Below are 16,844 nucleotides of genomic sequence, written 5' to 3'. Positions count from 1 at the left end.
GTCTGGCGGGCTTTCTGCCCAACTGTTGTTCGTTGGCATTTTCTATCCATGTTTATTCGCATGTAAACTTCATATATTATGTGATATAGGATTTATGACGTCATCCGTTGATTTGTTCGTCGATCGTCTATGTGCGACTTTTGTCATCTGTCACTTGTCATGTATTTTTTTTTTTGAGGTAGGGAAATCATCCAATTACTTCTCCGGCCTTGGGCGAGGCGAGAGGGAGTTTCAGACTATTACTGACTAAAAACTACCCAGTTCCTACTCCTGCTTCTCGAGCCGGAGCCCCGGTAAACCCGCTAGGCTGTCCGCAGCTCCATTTACTTGTCATGTCATGTGTTTACAACAATAAATGTTTTGTTTGAACTATAAACGGTGCCCTAGAATCGACCTCAGTAGTGTTACTCGCGACCACAGAAGTACCAAGTAGCTACCTACTTAAAATTAATTTAAAATTACCTCAAGGATAAAACAATAAAAATGCTTAGTTATTTAATATAATACACATATTAAAAACATAATTATGAAATTCTTATGCAGATTACCAAACATATGATAAGTAGATAGTTATATGTATATACACAAATATGTAGTTACAAACATACATATATACATATAAGTCTAAAAGTATCTGTCAGTGATTTAATGGGAGGTAGTGTCGTGTTTGAAGATTACAATAGTGAAGAAATTTCGTACCCCGGACCAGTTAGTTCAATTTGAGAACATAAAGAAGTTAAATAAACATTGACTCTACTCTGTATAAAGTGGTTCACAAATACGCACGATGCGTTGCGAAACAATCGTTATCAATTATTATTGAGTAGTTTCCTAGGTCAAAAATAAATTATTTTAACTTTCCAATACATTATAATAAAATATCCCAATATAAGCGTACTTTCATTCATAAATTTAACATTTATACTTATTTTCTCAATATGTCTAAAATTTTTAAGAATTAAGTATTCTCAAAAAAGTAAATTTGATGCAAAATTTTGGTCACGTCATAAGTTATAAAAAAGCAACGTCAAGCCTTTTGTCCCCGAAGGGGTAGACAGAGGTGCACATTACGACACGTAATGCCGCTATACAATGTTTTAATGCCTTTGTCCAATAGACGAGCTATTTTAAATAATTAAATTTTGAACTTTTTACGTTGACTTTCGATGGCTACCTCAAAGAATATAAAACAAATGACAAAACAAAAGAAGCATTTACTTCTTATTTTACTTAACGACCATGTAAAATTAGATTTTCGTAATATCTCTATATATCTACTTATAATAATGCTGTGTATGGATTATATTAAATTTAAATATTTGATGAGAAACTCGAATTTCTGTATCTAGCCGCGAGGTCAGAGTTGAGGGTCGTTACTGTGTCGTAGGCGACTCATTTTGATTATTTAATTCTATTCAATAATAATGCAATGTCGTTTAGCTAAGGAGGATGCTAATCGCGTTTGTTTTAGAAAATTTCTCAGTAATTTGACTGCATGGTTGGCGCGGTGACTAGGCAACCAGCTGCTGCGTAACGTGTAGCGGGTTCGATTCCCGCACGGAGCAACTCTTTGTGTGATTCACAAATTGTTTTGGGTCTGGGTGTCATGTGTATGTGAACTTGTATGTTTGTAAACGTACCCACACGACACAGGAGAAAACCCAAGTGTGGGGCAACGTTTTTAAAAAAAAGAAAATATAGCGCAGATTTTTTTAAAGTAGGTCTTTCCCTAGGGGGTCCGTAGCATCATATACAAGGGATCCACAGTAGCTCAGTTAAAAATACAGTCACAAAACATGAGTTAATAGGGATAATGACGGGGTATGTAAATTAAAAAATCTATTTGGTCCGTCAGTTAGGTAATGAAACAATATTAGAAACGTATTTTTTTTTTTCTCATATATGATAACAATACTACCTACCGAATCATTTTGGAAAAATTCGTCATTTCTACGTGGAAGTAACGTCAGGCGATATTTCAAATCAATATATCTTCGGAAGTATTTGTTTCCGTAAGACAATAAAAAATACGTGTGTAATGTTTTAAAAATAATCTACAAGACGGACATTGAAATAAAAATTAGTCATCTACCTTATTAAACAAAGACTTTTGTTCCAATAAAAACAAAAGGTCGAAAACAATTGAACGTCCCTGATGACATATGGATTGCTTTGTCGAAGAAAGAAAAAGAGCACGATGAACCATACGTATTTGTGAACCACTTTATACAGAGTAGAGTCAATGTTTATTTAACTTCTTTATGTTCTCAAATTGAATTAACTGGTCCGGGCGTGCGGCGCGTCGCGTTCCGCGCGCGCCTCAAAGAGCCATTAGACCACCACAGATGGGGCTCAGTAGGGCTGATGCCTGATCCGGAGCTGCGGACTACCTAGCGGGTTTACCGGGGCTTCGGGTCGAAAAGCAGGAGAAGGAACGGGGTGGTTTTTAGTCAGTAAGAGTCTGACACTCCCTTTCGCCTTGCCCAAGGCGGGAGAAGTTTAATCCCCTAGCAACAAAACCTCCCATTAAAGCCGTGGCAGATACTTTTAGAATACTGCCTCGTTGGTTGTGTGTTCGCTAGTGCGATTGCCAGGCAAGGGGTTTTCGGAAATTTAGTTAGTAGTAGCACGGAGTCTGGAATTGTGTCTGGTATATGGCAATAGGCTCACCCCCTATTACATGGGACTTATAACAGAAATGGTGAGAAGTGGATGTACATTGTATAGCGGCATTACGAATCGTAATGAGCACCTCTGCCTACCCCTTCGGGGATAAAAGGCGTGACATTGCTTATATATTTAAAATATAGTAAATAAATAAATGCGAAAATGGTAATACTAAAATAATAATTTTAAATATAAATAAATTAAATTCAAACTATGTAGGTGTGTATCTATAAATAATCATTAATATTTACTTATTTCTTAATTTCGTTTTAAGATAAATAAAATTAAAACAATAGGTGACATACATAATAAACATTAAATTGACAATTTCTATTCAAATCTTTTGTAAAATTAAAATTTTACGATCGTTCACGAGAAAGGCTTAGGTATATAAACTATGAATATTATCACCAAAATTATGTTTTTATTGTTTTAGAATTTGTTTTTGTAGGTTTTGTAATAATATTGACATTTTAAAATGTCGAAATGTCGGTATCTAATATCAAAATAAAAACAAAAATAAGTCTGGTTTTCCTTTCTGACGCACGAACCGATTTCCACGGTTTTGCATTCGTTGGAAAGGTCTCGGGCTCCGTGAGGTTTATAGCAAAGAAAATTCAGGAAAAAATCAAGAGAAAAGCAGGAAAATAGGAAAAATCATTAGTGGCGAAACGGAGTTCGTTGGGTTTGCTAGTATTACAATAATATTAACTGCCCAAGACAGTCTATAACTTTTTTTTAAGAGGAGACATCATCTAATGACGTCTCTCGTCAGGGCGATGCGAGTGGGAGTATCAGACTCTTACTACCGCACTCAGATACATTTAATGATTACCTACTTAAACTATTCTTTAGTAACGATTTTGTATCGAAAACAATTGCTAAGGACTGAGTTGAGTAATAATTAAATGACTCTGAGTACGGCGGTTACTAACTAAATACCACCCCGTTCCTACTCCCGCTTTTCGAGCCGGAGCCCTGGTAAACCCGCACTACTAGGTAGTCCGCAGCTCCGGACAGTCCACTGCTGGACTATGAGCCTTCTCTACTTAAGAGGTTTTGCTATTACTCTTTACGCTTGCCTAGTTCGTCTTAGGGATAGTACGGCCCTAGGCTCTTACATAACTTTACAAAAAATCTTAGAAGTTGACCTAGCAGAGGTTGGTGAGTTGATGTTTTTCCACCAGAGATATGCTATGTAGGTATGCTACGAAGATGTAATAGTTACCTAAGCTGCGAAACTATGTGACCGTTTCTACTGACACAAAGCTATGTAGCTGTGCGTGGAATATGTGCTATGAAGATGCTCGGGGGTTTAAAAAAAAAAGCGAAAAAACCTTTTGTGATTATTTTCGTATAAGACTACAATAAAAAATACATTAATTTTATTGTAACTTTCGTGAGACATACTAAATTAATTATTATGTTATCGGCCTACTTAACTAGTCGAGTTTCTCGTCAAAACATTACGTGAGTAAGCCGATAACATAATAATTAATTTAGAAAATACATTGTGTCTCTTGCGTGGATCAGCGTTCTAGCATACCCTAAGGCGAGGGGATTGTGGCAACATGACACGCTAGTTAATCATCCGGCCAATAATGCTTTAGTATAATAATATTGTATATTTTAACTATGTATATTTTGTAGTACAATAGTTACCTAATGCTTAATAACATCCTTGAAACCAAGCTTAATGACTATCAGCTGACTTAGTGCTTAATACTTAATGCATTAGCTCATTTCTTACTAGATACACACGTCACCTAAAGTGGAATGTAGAATATTTTACACGTAAATATTAAGATCAGTGAGAAGAGCTATCAGACCACCACAGATGGAATCACGATCACACCAGATCAACAGCCTATAAATGGCCACTACTGACCAAGGGCCTCTTCTCACACGGAGAAGGATTGAGCATTAATCACCACGCTTGCTCAATGCGGCGGCGGTTGGCGATTTCAAACTTATAATCAGAAATTATAAGCCCAGGTTTCCTCATGACGCTTCGCTTCAAGCTTCCTTGTGCGAACTGCTAGGGAGTGGAACTACTTGCCGGAGTCTGTGTTTCCTGATGGGTATAACCTGGGTGTCTTCAAAGCCCGAGTGAATAGGTTGCTTATGGGCAGACGTGCTCCATCGTAGGCCGCATCATCACTTACCATCAGGCGAGATAGCGGCCAAACGTCGACCTATCAAATGTAAAAAATAAAACGATGTTTTCCTTCACCGTTTGTCAGTCAGTGTCTAAATATTCTCTTCAAGGCATTATATTATGTTGTCTATGTGTCTAGATGCTAAGGTGAGAGGTTAATGGGGTCAGTTGAATACTAATTATAGTGTTTATTATAATATCTATTATTGGACGTGTTATGAGATTTAGGGATCTCTTAGCTATGAGGAAATAATTTTAAGAGGGACTTGATCAACTCCGACTTTGATAGGTTAGGTTATGTCATGTTAGAACTGTGACCCTCAACGCGCGAGGCGAGCGAACATAGCGAGCGGTGCCGCGGCAGCTGTTTTATCGAAACTAATCTCAAGAATAATCGGAGGGTTTGCTCACTTTATCACTTTAAGAGGGGTCCCTAGTAGCCCCCCCCCGACCTACCTAACACTCTTCTCACCCCCTCCTAATGCCGCAGACTACTAAAGAATAACCATGTTTTATAGTCTTCCTTGATAAATGGTCTATCCAGTACAAAAATAATTATTCAATTCGGACCAGTAGTTTTAGAGATTAGCGCGTTTAAACAAACAAATTCTTCAGATTTTTAGGTTATTAAGTAATAAGTACTTATAATATGTACTTACATACTTATATAGATGGAATCTTTCACCAATAACACGCAACTCACACTTGACCGACTTTAAAAAAAAGACTAATACTCAAGATTAGTTTTCGTCGCGAAGCTAATGTCTTTAATTTATCAAGATGACGGAAAAAATACTATACCTACTAATTTTGGTTTTTATTTTATTTTATGTAAAAGTGTTGAAAACATGTTATTATTAGCTATTAATTAACTAAATGTTGCTTACATAAGACTTATATAAGAAGGCTTTTATTTTACTTTCAACATTTATTTACTAACGACCCGCCCCAGCTTCGCATGGGTGCAATGGTGATATATTACGCATGTATTATACATATAAACCTTCCTCTTGAATCATTCTATCTATTAAAAAAACTGCATCAAAATCCGTTGCGTAGTTTTAAAGATTTAAGCATACAAAGGGACATACCCTCCGACTAAAAAGCAGGAGTAGGAACGGGGTGGTTTTTAGTCAGTAAGAGTCTGACACTCCCTCTCGCCTCGACCAAGGTGGGAGAAGTCATTGGATGATATTCCCCCCACAAAAAATACGTAAATAAAAATTAACCATTCTCTAAATTTGCAGTTATTATTTCGGCAGCCTCAAAAATTGCGTAAAAAATCTACTTATGATTCGAAACAGATTCACACCTTATAAATTCATTCATTCATAAATAATATTTTAAATAAATGATTGAAGCTTGACTGACAGCCATATACATAAATTAATTTAAACACATAAAAAATAAAATACGACATACTCGTAGCTAATCTAATATATGTATAAAATTCTCGTGTCACAGTTTTCGTTGCCATACTCCTCCGAAACGGCTTGACCGATTTTGATGAAATTTTTTGTGCTTATCCGGTATCTATAAGAATCGGCCAACATCTATTTTTCATCCCCCTAAATGTTAGGGGTAGTACAACCCTAATTTTTTTAATTTTCCGCGGACGAAGTCGCGGGCAGAAGCTAGTTTTTTAATAAATGCGTAAACAAATGAGTTTGTTAATATACGCCTATTATTAAAGCAATTTTAATATATTTTTTATGGTATAAGCCGGTAAACGAGCAGACGGATCACCTGATGGTAGGCAATCGCCGCCGCCCATGGACACTTGAAACACCAGAAGCGTTACAAGTGCGTTGCCGGCGTTTTGTCTCACACGTATTTTTTTATAAAGCGTAAGTACGTCATTTCTGCGTCACGCGATATTTCAAATGGATATATCTTCGAAAGTATTTGTTTCCATAAGAAAATAAAAAATACAATGTCTAATGTTTTAAAATAATCTACAAGACGGACATTAATAATAAAAATATGACATTTTAGAAATAGGTACCTACTTAACTAAAGTTTGGAATTTTTAAAATGAGGAAAATAATAACTAATAACTATACTAATATTAACTCGTCTACTAGACAAAACAATAGGGTAGATGATTAATTTTTATTTCAATGTCCGTCTTGTAGATTATTTTAAAACATTACACACGTATTTTATATTTTCTTACGGAAACAAAATTAAATACTTTCGAAGATATATCGATTTGAAATATCGCGTGACGTCACTTCTAGGTACATTTTATACGTAGAAAAGACGTATTTGCTCCCACTACTAAACTTTGATTCGTTTTATCTAAGTATTGTTATCTTATATGACAAAATAAAAAAATACGTGTCTTATATTTTTTCATTACCTAACTGACGGACTAAATAGATTTTTAATTTTCATACCCCGTCATCATCCCTATTACTGCCTTGTTGCTCAAATAGTCACAGGGGGCCTACTCCGGTTCTCAAATCCGAAGTTTCGTTTAATCTTCGGCCGTAGGTTTTATTGATTTATTAATAGAATTACTTGAAATAACGTTTTATTTTTAATTTCATATCAAAACCTATTTATTTATCTTCATTTCATTCGTTCATTTTTGTTCACGAAAGTTCGCAATAAATAGAATTGTAGTATGCAATCTGCGAAGTTTTTTCGTTCGTTCGTTGAATTAGAGTAGGCCCCCGGTTTCAACAAGGTAAATACTACATGAATAAGTCGATTTAACATTAATTTACAACCACAGACTGATTTATATTCGGAGTTATTGTGTAAACATTAAATATTTGATATTTAACGACCGTCAAACGTACACATTCACATGTAAATCTTTTTTACATAAATTATCATAAGAAGAAGTCCTCAGTCATGTCTGTTTGTACAGTACCCTTAATTTTGTCACTCTCCCTCTAAATCGATCAATGACTATATCAATTGGTAACTTTCTTAGAGCTTTTCCACCAGAGACATGCTATGTAGCAATGCTGCGAATATGTAATAGCTAAGCTGTGAAACTATGTGACCGTTGCCACTGATACTAAGTTTTGTAGCTGTGCGAGGAAGATGTGCAGCTCGAGTATGCGATGTATCGATAGTAGGGAAGCCTTTTTTCCATATAAAAAACAGGGGGCTAAGAAAGTCATCCAATGACTTCTCTCGCCAGGGCAAGGCGAGAGGGAGTGTCAGACTCTTACTGACTAAAAACCACCCCGTTCCTACTCCTGCTTGTCGAGCCGAAACCCCAGAAAAAGCAGGAGTAGGGGCGGGTTGGTTTTTAGTCAGTACCTAAGAGTCTGACACTCCCTCTCGGCACACCCAAGCCGAGAGAAGATACTGGATAATTATCCCCCCTCAAAAAAAAAAATATCAACCACAAAACATCAACTGCCTTACATGAGTAGGCCTCCCCCCATGACTTCGAAATGATAATATATTATTATTTATTCATGAATATATATTATAACATTTTATGTCATGTTCGAATGTAAATCATATTAAATATGATGACTTTGACATTGGGCTCATGTTGATAGGTGTTGTAATACTCGAATCAAAAAGGGGAGTGTCATGCTTCGGCACTGTTGGGCCGGCTCGACCGGAGTGATACCACGGCCGAGCTGTACACCGACGTGAAGCTTGCGTTGTGTGAGTGAGGTTACCGGAGTCTCAATTACCCTCCTTCCCAATCCCCGATTCCCCAGCAACCCTTAGATTCCTAACCTCTAAAAAGCCGGCAACGCACTTGTAACGCCTCTGGTGTTGCAAGTGTATGACGGCGGAGATTGCTTACTATCAGATAAACATAAATGAATATTTGTTTTCGTTGAAATATTTAGTTGTATTATGCTTCTGTGGACTAGTAAAGTCAAAGTCAAAATTATTTATTTCAAATAGACCAGGAAGGCACTTTTGAACGTCAAAGCAAATATAATAATATTAATATCGTCTGTCTGTCGGTCAGTCCTCTAGTTGCTCTATTTGCTCGTTCCAAAGTGTAGATTCCTATGGAAAAGAAGTTTCATTTAAATCATATGAGTGATCTCCGTACTGTATTATTTTAACATCTCAGTGTGAAGTTGACCTATTTGTGTCTATTTCGACACCTATCAACAGTAAACTCAATGTTGACATAGTAACATGTTTTATTAACATACATAATATATAATGCCACGCCTTTAATGCTCATAGGGCTAGGCAGAGTTCAATAAATTTATTGACACATCACATCAACAGCCTATAAGTGTCCACTGCTAACCAAAGGCCTCTTCTCACACGGAGAAGGTTTGAGAATGAATCACCACGCTTGCTCAATGCGGGTTGGTGATTTCCGACAGTGAAAGTGAGATACCTAGCTCTTTCATAACAAACTCATACGTAGATTTTACTCTCTACTCCTACTCAATAATATATATTTAGGTACTATTGTAATCTTCAAACACAACACTACCTCCCATTAAAGCCGTGGCAGATACTTTTAGAACACCTTATTGGCCTTTTTTTAAGGGGGTAAAATCATCTAATCCTTCGACTGCGACTTCTCTCGCCCTAGGCGAGGCGGACTACCTAGCGGGTTTACCGGGGCTTCGGGTCGAAAAGCAGGAGAAGGAACGGGGTGGTTTTTAGTCAGTAAGAGTCTGACACTCCCTTTCGCCTTGCCCAAGGCGGGAGAAGTCATTGGATGATTTTCCCCCTCAAAAAAAAAAAAAAAAAGCCGAGGCGAGACTCTTACTGACAAAAACCACCCCGTTCTTACTCCTGCTTTTCAAGCCGCTAGGCAGTCCGCAGCTCCGGATGAGGCATCAGCCCTGCTGGGCCCCATCTGTGGTGGTCTGATAGCTCTTTGAGGCGCGCGCAGAACGCGACGCGGCGTGCGCACGGGTCTGGTTCTGGTCGGACGGTAAGCTAGCCTTGCTCGCCGTACGCAGACAATTTATAATCCTGCCTACCTCTTCTCAGAATTAAAGACTTAATGATAGTTATGTATGTATGTATGCATGTCACAATCTGTCTAAAGTTTCGCCACATATAATGTATGTCTTATTTCTGTTCAAATAAAGCGACCACTCCCGTTTTTAAAGTTACATTTTATTTAAATTTATATTAATAAATAAATAAATTCTTTACATATGTATGTATGTAAACGTTTGGTAATATTATATTTTAAATGTATTATTATGCGTTTTTTATTAATATTTATATGCTTTTTAATTGCCAACGGGGTAAGCTAGGGTGTGGCCCAAGTGTGGGAGAGCCATGCTGCGGCACTGCTGGGCCGGGTCGACCGGAATGATACCACGGCCGAGCAGTACACCGACGTGAAACAACGCTTGCGTTGTGAATAGGGGATGAAAATTGAATGAAACTTTGTCAATTTTAAACCGAGCAGGCTGAGACTTTGCATGCATAAAGCTACTATGATGTAGGCAACCCTAAGAAAGGATTTTGATAAATTCCATCCCTAAGGGGAGAACCACCCCTGAGGGAGTAAACCGATTTTTTTACTAAACCTCTTTTTATTAAACCCCTGAACCGATTTGAATGAAATTTGATACAGATTTATGAATTAAATTCATGGTAAACATAACTAAGATACCGAATTGATTCTGATAACATTTATTACAGCCGTCGAATAGTATAATTTGGAAAAAAATTCAAATGCCAAAATTTTACCTGAAATCATTATTCCACGCGGACAAAGTCGCGGGCAAAATGTTGTCGTTACATAGATTACTTTTTACCTACTAAGAATCTGAATACAAAATAGCAACGACACGCCTTTTATCCCCGAAGGGGTAGGCAGAGGTGCACATTACGGCACGTAGTGCCGCTATACAACGTAGGTACATTCACTTTTCACCATTATTTTATGTTATAAGTCCCATGTAATAGGGGTGAGCCTATTGCCATATACTGGACACAATTCCAGACTCTGTACTACTACTGAGAAATTTTCGAAAAACTGAAAAAAGCCCAGTAATACTTTGCCCAACCCGAGACCCCTTGTCTGCCAGTCGCACTTGCGACCACTCGACCAACGAGACAGAAATTAAATTAGCTATTTTATTGATATGGTACCTAACTAGGTATCAACTAAATTATTAAATACTATCACGTTTCGCATAAGTAGTTATGTATGCAGACAACGTATCGCTCTCAGCTTACACCAAATTTATACTCATCTATGCAAATTTTATTTTGTAAAAAAAAGTTAATACGTGCGAAGTTTTTGTTTTAAGCTAGCTTTTTTTTTAGAAAGATAATCATTTAATGATTTGACCGGTATGGGCGAGGCGAGAGGGAATGTCAGACTCTTACTGACTAAAAACCACCCCGTTCCTACTCCTGGTTACCCGTGAGAATTGTACGTCGCATTCCGCGCGTGCCAAAGAGCCATCAGAACACCACAGATGGGGTCCAGAAGGTTTGATGCCTGATCCGGAGCTGTGGACTGATTCGCGGGTTTACCGGGGCTCCGGCTCGAAAAGCAGGAGCAGGAACGGGGTGGTTTTTAGTCAGTAAGAGTCTGATACTCTCTCTCGCCTCGCTCAAGGCGGGAGAAGTCATTAGATGATTTTCTCCTCTCAATAAAAGTTCCTACTCCCCGTTCGAGCCGGAGCCCCGGTAATCCGCTAGGTAGTCTGCAGCTCCGGGTCGGCACCAGTCCTACTGGACCTGGGCAAACTCAGTCATTTTGAGCGAGCTTAGCTACATTTTGGCATTTTTGTGAACTTATTTTTTTATGGAATAAGCCGGTAAACGGGTACACGGATCACCTGATGGTAAGATCTCGCCGCCGCCCATACAAGTGCGTTGTCGGCCTTTTAAGGGTTAGGAATTTAAGGGTTGTTGGGGAATCGGGGATTGGGAAGATTAGGAAGAGGTAATTGGGCCTCCGGTAATCTTACTCACACAACGAAACACAACGCAAGCTTTATTTCACGTCAGTTTTCTGTGAGGCCGTGGTATCACTCCGGTCGAGCCGGCCCAGCAGTGCCGAAGCATGGCTCTCCCACACTTTACTAATCACACAATCACATCACACAGTTCCCAACAACATAATTGTTGTTGGGAACATCGAAGGCAAGATATCGCGCGGACGTTCCCCAATGAGATGGAGCGATCAGGTGAAGGACTCGTCCTCAAAATTATTTGCATTTGCAAGTTCCCTTACTGTGCATTAATTTCAAAACATTGTACGATTCAGAAATCAAACGTTATCGAGTCTAGTATAATAATACTCATCATAAAATAATATAAAATCTTCATGGCCGATTTAAACCACCGATAAATAAATAAACTTTAATTAAATTTCCCACTCAATTACTTATTATTAAATAATTAAATAAATATTCAAATTACAATACTCACCAAACACAAACTCGCTTTGAGAAACATTTTGCAGACGAAAAATTTAATTTAAAAAAACACGAAAAAAGTTAACAAAAAAAAAACTAATCAAATGTCACTCGAACTGTTTTCCCGCCAATTTTTGACAGCTCACTTTTTTAATCTGTCGCCGGCGAAGGGACGAGCTTCCGCGGCGAACGTAAAGCGACTGAGTGCAAAGAGGTTATAACACTGTTTAGATTCTTGCTTCTATTCAAGAATTCTTACCTATAACCTTTTAAAATGGCTTACAACTCAGGTTTATCTAATTTTGAAAGGGAAAGATAAAAGCTAACATTATGTAAGTTTCCGAAGGCGCTATTGACTTTAGCAATTTATTTCATTTGAAACTGTATTTTGTGAATGTCACAGTGTGAGTTGAAACGCTTAGATATTCCGATTACGTAAACTAAATTTATCGCTTTTATTTACATAGTGTGTGAAGAGCTTTTTGTTTGTTTATTCTATAATTTGGAACTAGCACGGTCAATGATTTGAAACTCTTTCTATGATATGTTGTGAAATTGGACATCCAATTATTTTTTTCTATTTGAATGCGTGAGATTAAAGCATTTAGTAATTGGGCCTATGTACTTGAAAACGTATTTATGTATTTGATTCTTATTCATGAGTAGGTAAGGTTGCGTAGCTTTTTATATTTCGTGATAGTTGGGATTAAGAACAAAATAATCAAATGCGAAGACGTTATTGATACCTATACAGCAGGTACGTAAGTAGTAAATACTGCCTCGTTGGTCGAGTGGGTTCGATTCCCGGTTCGGGCAAAGTATTGCTGTGCTTTTTTCAATAATTTCTCAGTAGACTCTCGCCCTATTACATGGTTACTTAAACTATTCCTTAGTACAATTTTGTTCCGAAAACAATTTCTAAGGACTGGGTTGAGTAACCATTAAATGACTCTGATTCACGGCGGTTTCGGTCCTGACTAAAAAAACACTCCGTTCCTACTCCTGCTTTTCGAGCCGGAGCCTCGGAAAACCCGCTAGGAAATAAAGCAGCACATATACAATAGGTACCTAAGTAATAAGTCGTTTAGTTCTGCAACCTGAACAGCAAAGGTTAAAATTCTGCCCACAGATTTTAAAATAGCATTTTTCATCACTACTCAGTATAAAACAAAATCGCTTTCTCTACTCACCATGTACCTTTGTTTGTATGTTTAAATCTTTAAAACTACGCAACAGATTTTGATGCGGTTTTTTTAATAGATAGAGTGATTCAAGAGGAAGGTTTATATGTATAATACATGCATAATATATCACCATTGCGGGTCGCTAGTACGAAATAAAACATAGAAGGCACTTCCGTAAAAATATATTTACACTTTTATCTATTTACAATAAATAGTTTAGGTATATAGTAACAAAAGTCTAAGAATACGAATAAATAACAAAATACAAAAAGAACTACAATTAGACCTTACAAAGTAACACAAATAAGGCATTATTAATTATTGCTAAATACATTTTAAGATTACACAACTTATAAAATAATAATATCATATATAAATGAATGAAAAACATTAGCTCATGACGATACCAGCGTACGTGTGTCACTGGACAGTGAACCTCGCTACCATCAGTTGACTGGACAATCTCTACACTACACGAGTCACTGTTTACATGTCGACATTAGCTCATGACGATACCAGCGTACGTGTGTCACTGGACAGTGAACCTCGCTACCATCAGTTGACTGGACAATCTCTACACTACACGAGTCACTGTTTACATGTCGACATTAGCTCATGACGATACCAGCGTACGTGTGTCACTGGACAGTGAACCTCGCTACCATCAGTTGACTGGACATCTACACTACATGAGCTGATTACCAACACCTTTAGATTATAATTATGTATCTAAAATTAATGGCAGTCGTGAGAAAGGCACAATCAGATTACAAAAAAAAATAACTAAAAAAAAGGCAACAAACATTAAAAAATAAAAATATTGTTTTACCGCCGTTTTACGCCCGAATACTGAATCGCTACTCAATTTTAAGTTGTACTTAAATATCGTGCTATCTCTGTCATTGTATAAAGAATTGATAGTGACAGAACTAGTTTTGAGAGCGTCTTAAAATTGAGTAGCGTTTGAGTATTCGGACATTAGTTATTTAATGGTTACTTAACCCAGTCCTTAGCAATTGTTTTCGATACAAAATCGTTACTAAGGAATAGTTTAAGTAATCATTAAATGTCTCTGAGTGCGGCAGTGATACCTTGGTCATAATTATATAGCTAGATAATTTGATAGGTATATGACATTTTAATGATGGTAGATTAGGACTGCTCTTGCCACGGGTGTAGTATACCCGACTAAGGGAATACACATTAGACAGAGACCGGGCAGCAGCGCTCTCTGATAAACCTGAACCTTTTACACTGCGATCTGCTAGTCAAGCGAGATTATGGCAAACCCTCTTATGTAGAGGAGGCTCATAGTCCAGCAGTGGACTGTTACTGACGATTTAAGGTACGCGTCCACAGGCCCGCATCGTACGCATCGCACGCAACGGATTTTAGTTTGTCTTGTACAGAAACTCATACAACTGCGTCCACTGATCCGCATCGTACGGACCGCATCATCGGCAATGTCTACATGCGATGCGTACTGATGACGTCATACGGAAACCTTTAATCTAGCATATAAAAATGACCTAACCATTTGAGACAAAAAAACATACAAAATAAACAAACAAACATTACAAATGAGGTATTAATAGCAGTTTCTTATTAAATAGTTATTATTAATATTACAATTTACATTTATAAAGGACCCTTTTATTATAAAATTATTGTAATAATTATCTAGTATATTATATGTATCACACTGTTATTTCTTCTACAAAAAAAGAACATAATAAAGATTATATACTTTTATTCATGATAAATCTAGAGGTATATATGTCCGGAGCTGCGGACTACCTAGCGAAAATAATATGGTTTACCGGGGCTCCGGTTCGAAAAGCAGAAGTAGGAACGGGGTGGTTTTTAGTCAGTAAGAGTCTGACACTCCCTCTCGCCTCGCCCAAGGCGGGAGAAGTTACTGGATGATTTCGCCCCTCAAAATAAAAGTTCAATTATAAAATTCTGCCGTTACCAGTGATTGAGAGAGTGACAGACTGTACACAGCTGTAACTACTGCACGTAGCAAGCTGTGTGACATGTAGCGCGCTAGGAGAGTGTAGTTGAGAAAATTTCAAGAAATTCAGTATAAAAAATTACATTTTTATGACAGAGAAAATAAATCAAATTCAATATTATCATGAATAAAAATAGTTGAGAAGGCACTAATTTGTATTAATTCTATATAAAAAAACACCAGAATAAGGTAGGCCAAGACTGCCAAATAACATGATTATTTTGGCATATATCTTTATAACACGACACAGGAGAAAATCCTAACACAGTTTCAATTAAAAAAAAAAACATAATTTCAGTACATTACTTAATATTAAAGCTATCTATTTATTTATTTTATTTTATTTATTTATTTATACAGTTTATAAAAACCCCATTTTTTTTGGTATTTTTTTCCAAAACATTTTTGATAACCTACCTATCTACATTTGTTATCTATACAATATGATTTTTAAAAACACTTTTATCGGTTGGTAAAAGTATTATTATGTATTTAGAAGATTCTACTAATACGAAACTGGACATACTCTTCAAATATTTCGAACTATCTACTTCCGCGCGATTCCATCCGCTCTGCTCAGCTCCTATTGGTCATAGCTTAATGTTTTATAGCCTATAGCCTATAGCCTGTTTTATAGCCTTCCTCGATAAATGCACTATCCAACACAAAATAATTATTCAATTCAGACCAGTAGTTCCGGAGATTAGCGCGTTCAAACAAACACACAAACAAACTCTTCAGCTTTATACTATTGGTATAGATTATCGAATGATCGAAATATCAAATGGTCCGAAACTTGATATTTGCCTCAAAATAGGCTTCCTCGATTTTTTAAATGGAGCAACTCTCTAATCCACAAATTGTTTTATTCTGGATGTCATATGTGAACTTGTATGTTTGTAAACGCACCCACGACACAGGAGACAATCCTAGTATGGGGCAATGATTAAAAAAAATCTCAAAAGAGTCAAATTATATAAGTCAGTAAATTAATTGAGAAAAGCTCTACTAGTTTCGAGTCACAGAGGGACTCTTCATCATGAGCAGCGTGCGCAGCCTACCATTAATGTACGTGAATAAACCGTGATTTTTAGTTAATTTAGTATGTCTCACGATAGTTATTACAAAAATATATCTAGTCAGTTTCAAAAACATATTGTATAGACAAAAAACTTCATATAATTTGATATTTTTTCTATAATATGTACATAATATTTTTCTATTTCTATACTAAATACATAAAGTCATATACAGCACTTATTTATTTAGGGATAATGTGACTAAAATGATATTTAATTCATTTAAAATATAACAAAATATATTAGACACGTATTGTCTAAAATTATTTAGACACCACTGACAAACGGTGAAGGAAAACATCGTGAGGAAACCTGGGCTTATAATTTCTAATTATAAGTTTGAAATCGCCAACCCGCATTGAGCAAGCGTGGTGATTAATGCTCAAACCTTCT

General features: G+C 36.8%; 1 protein-coding gene across 1 annotated transcript in view; it reads right to left on the bottom strand.

Annotated features, from left to right (window-relative positions):
- The window catches only part of LOC118278717 (endocuticle structural glycoprotein ABD-4-like), a 29,064-nt gene extending 16,656 nt beyond the window's left edge, over positions 1-12,408 (bottom strand). The window contains exon 1 of the mRNA XM_050703818.1: positions 12,188-12,408. Within this exon, the coding sequence (XP_050559775.1) occupies positions 12,188-12,214 (27 nt within the window). The 5' untranslated portion in view covers positions 12,215-12,408. The remainder of the gene's footprint in view (positions 1-12,187) is intronic.
- Positions 12,409-16,844: the final 4,436 nt, after the last annotated feature.

This window comes from Spodoptera frugiperda, chromosome 24 (genome assembly GCF_023101765.2).
Source record: "Spodoptera frugiperda isolate SF20-4 chromosome 24, AGI-APGP_CSIRO_Sfru_2.0, whole genome shotgun sequence".
NCBI lineage: Eukaryota > Metazoa > Arthropoda > Insecta > Lepidoptera > Noctuidae > Spodoptera > Spodoptera frugiperda.
This window is presented reverse-complemented; position numbering and strand designations above follow the sequence as displayed.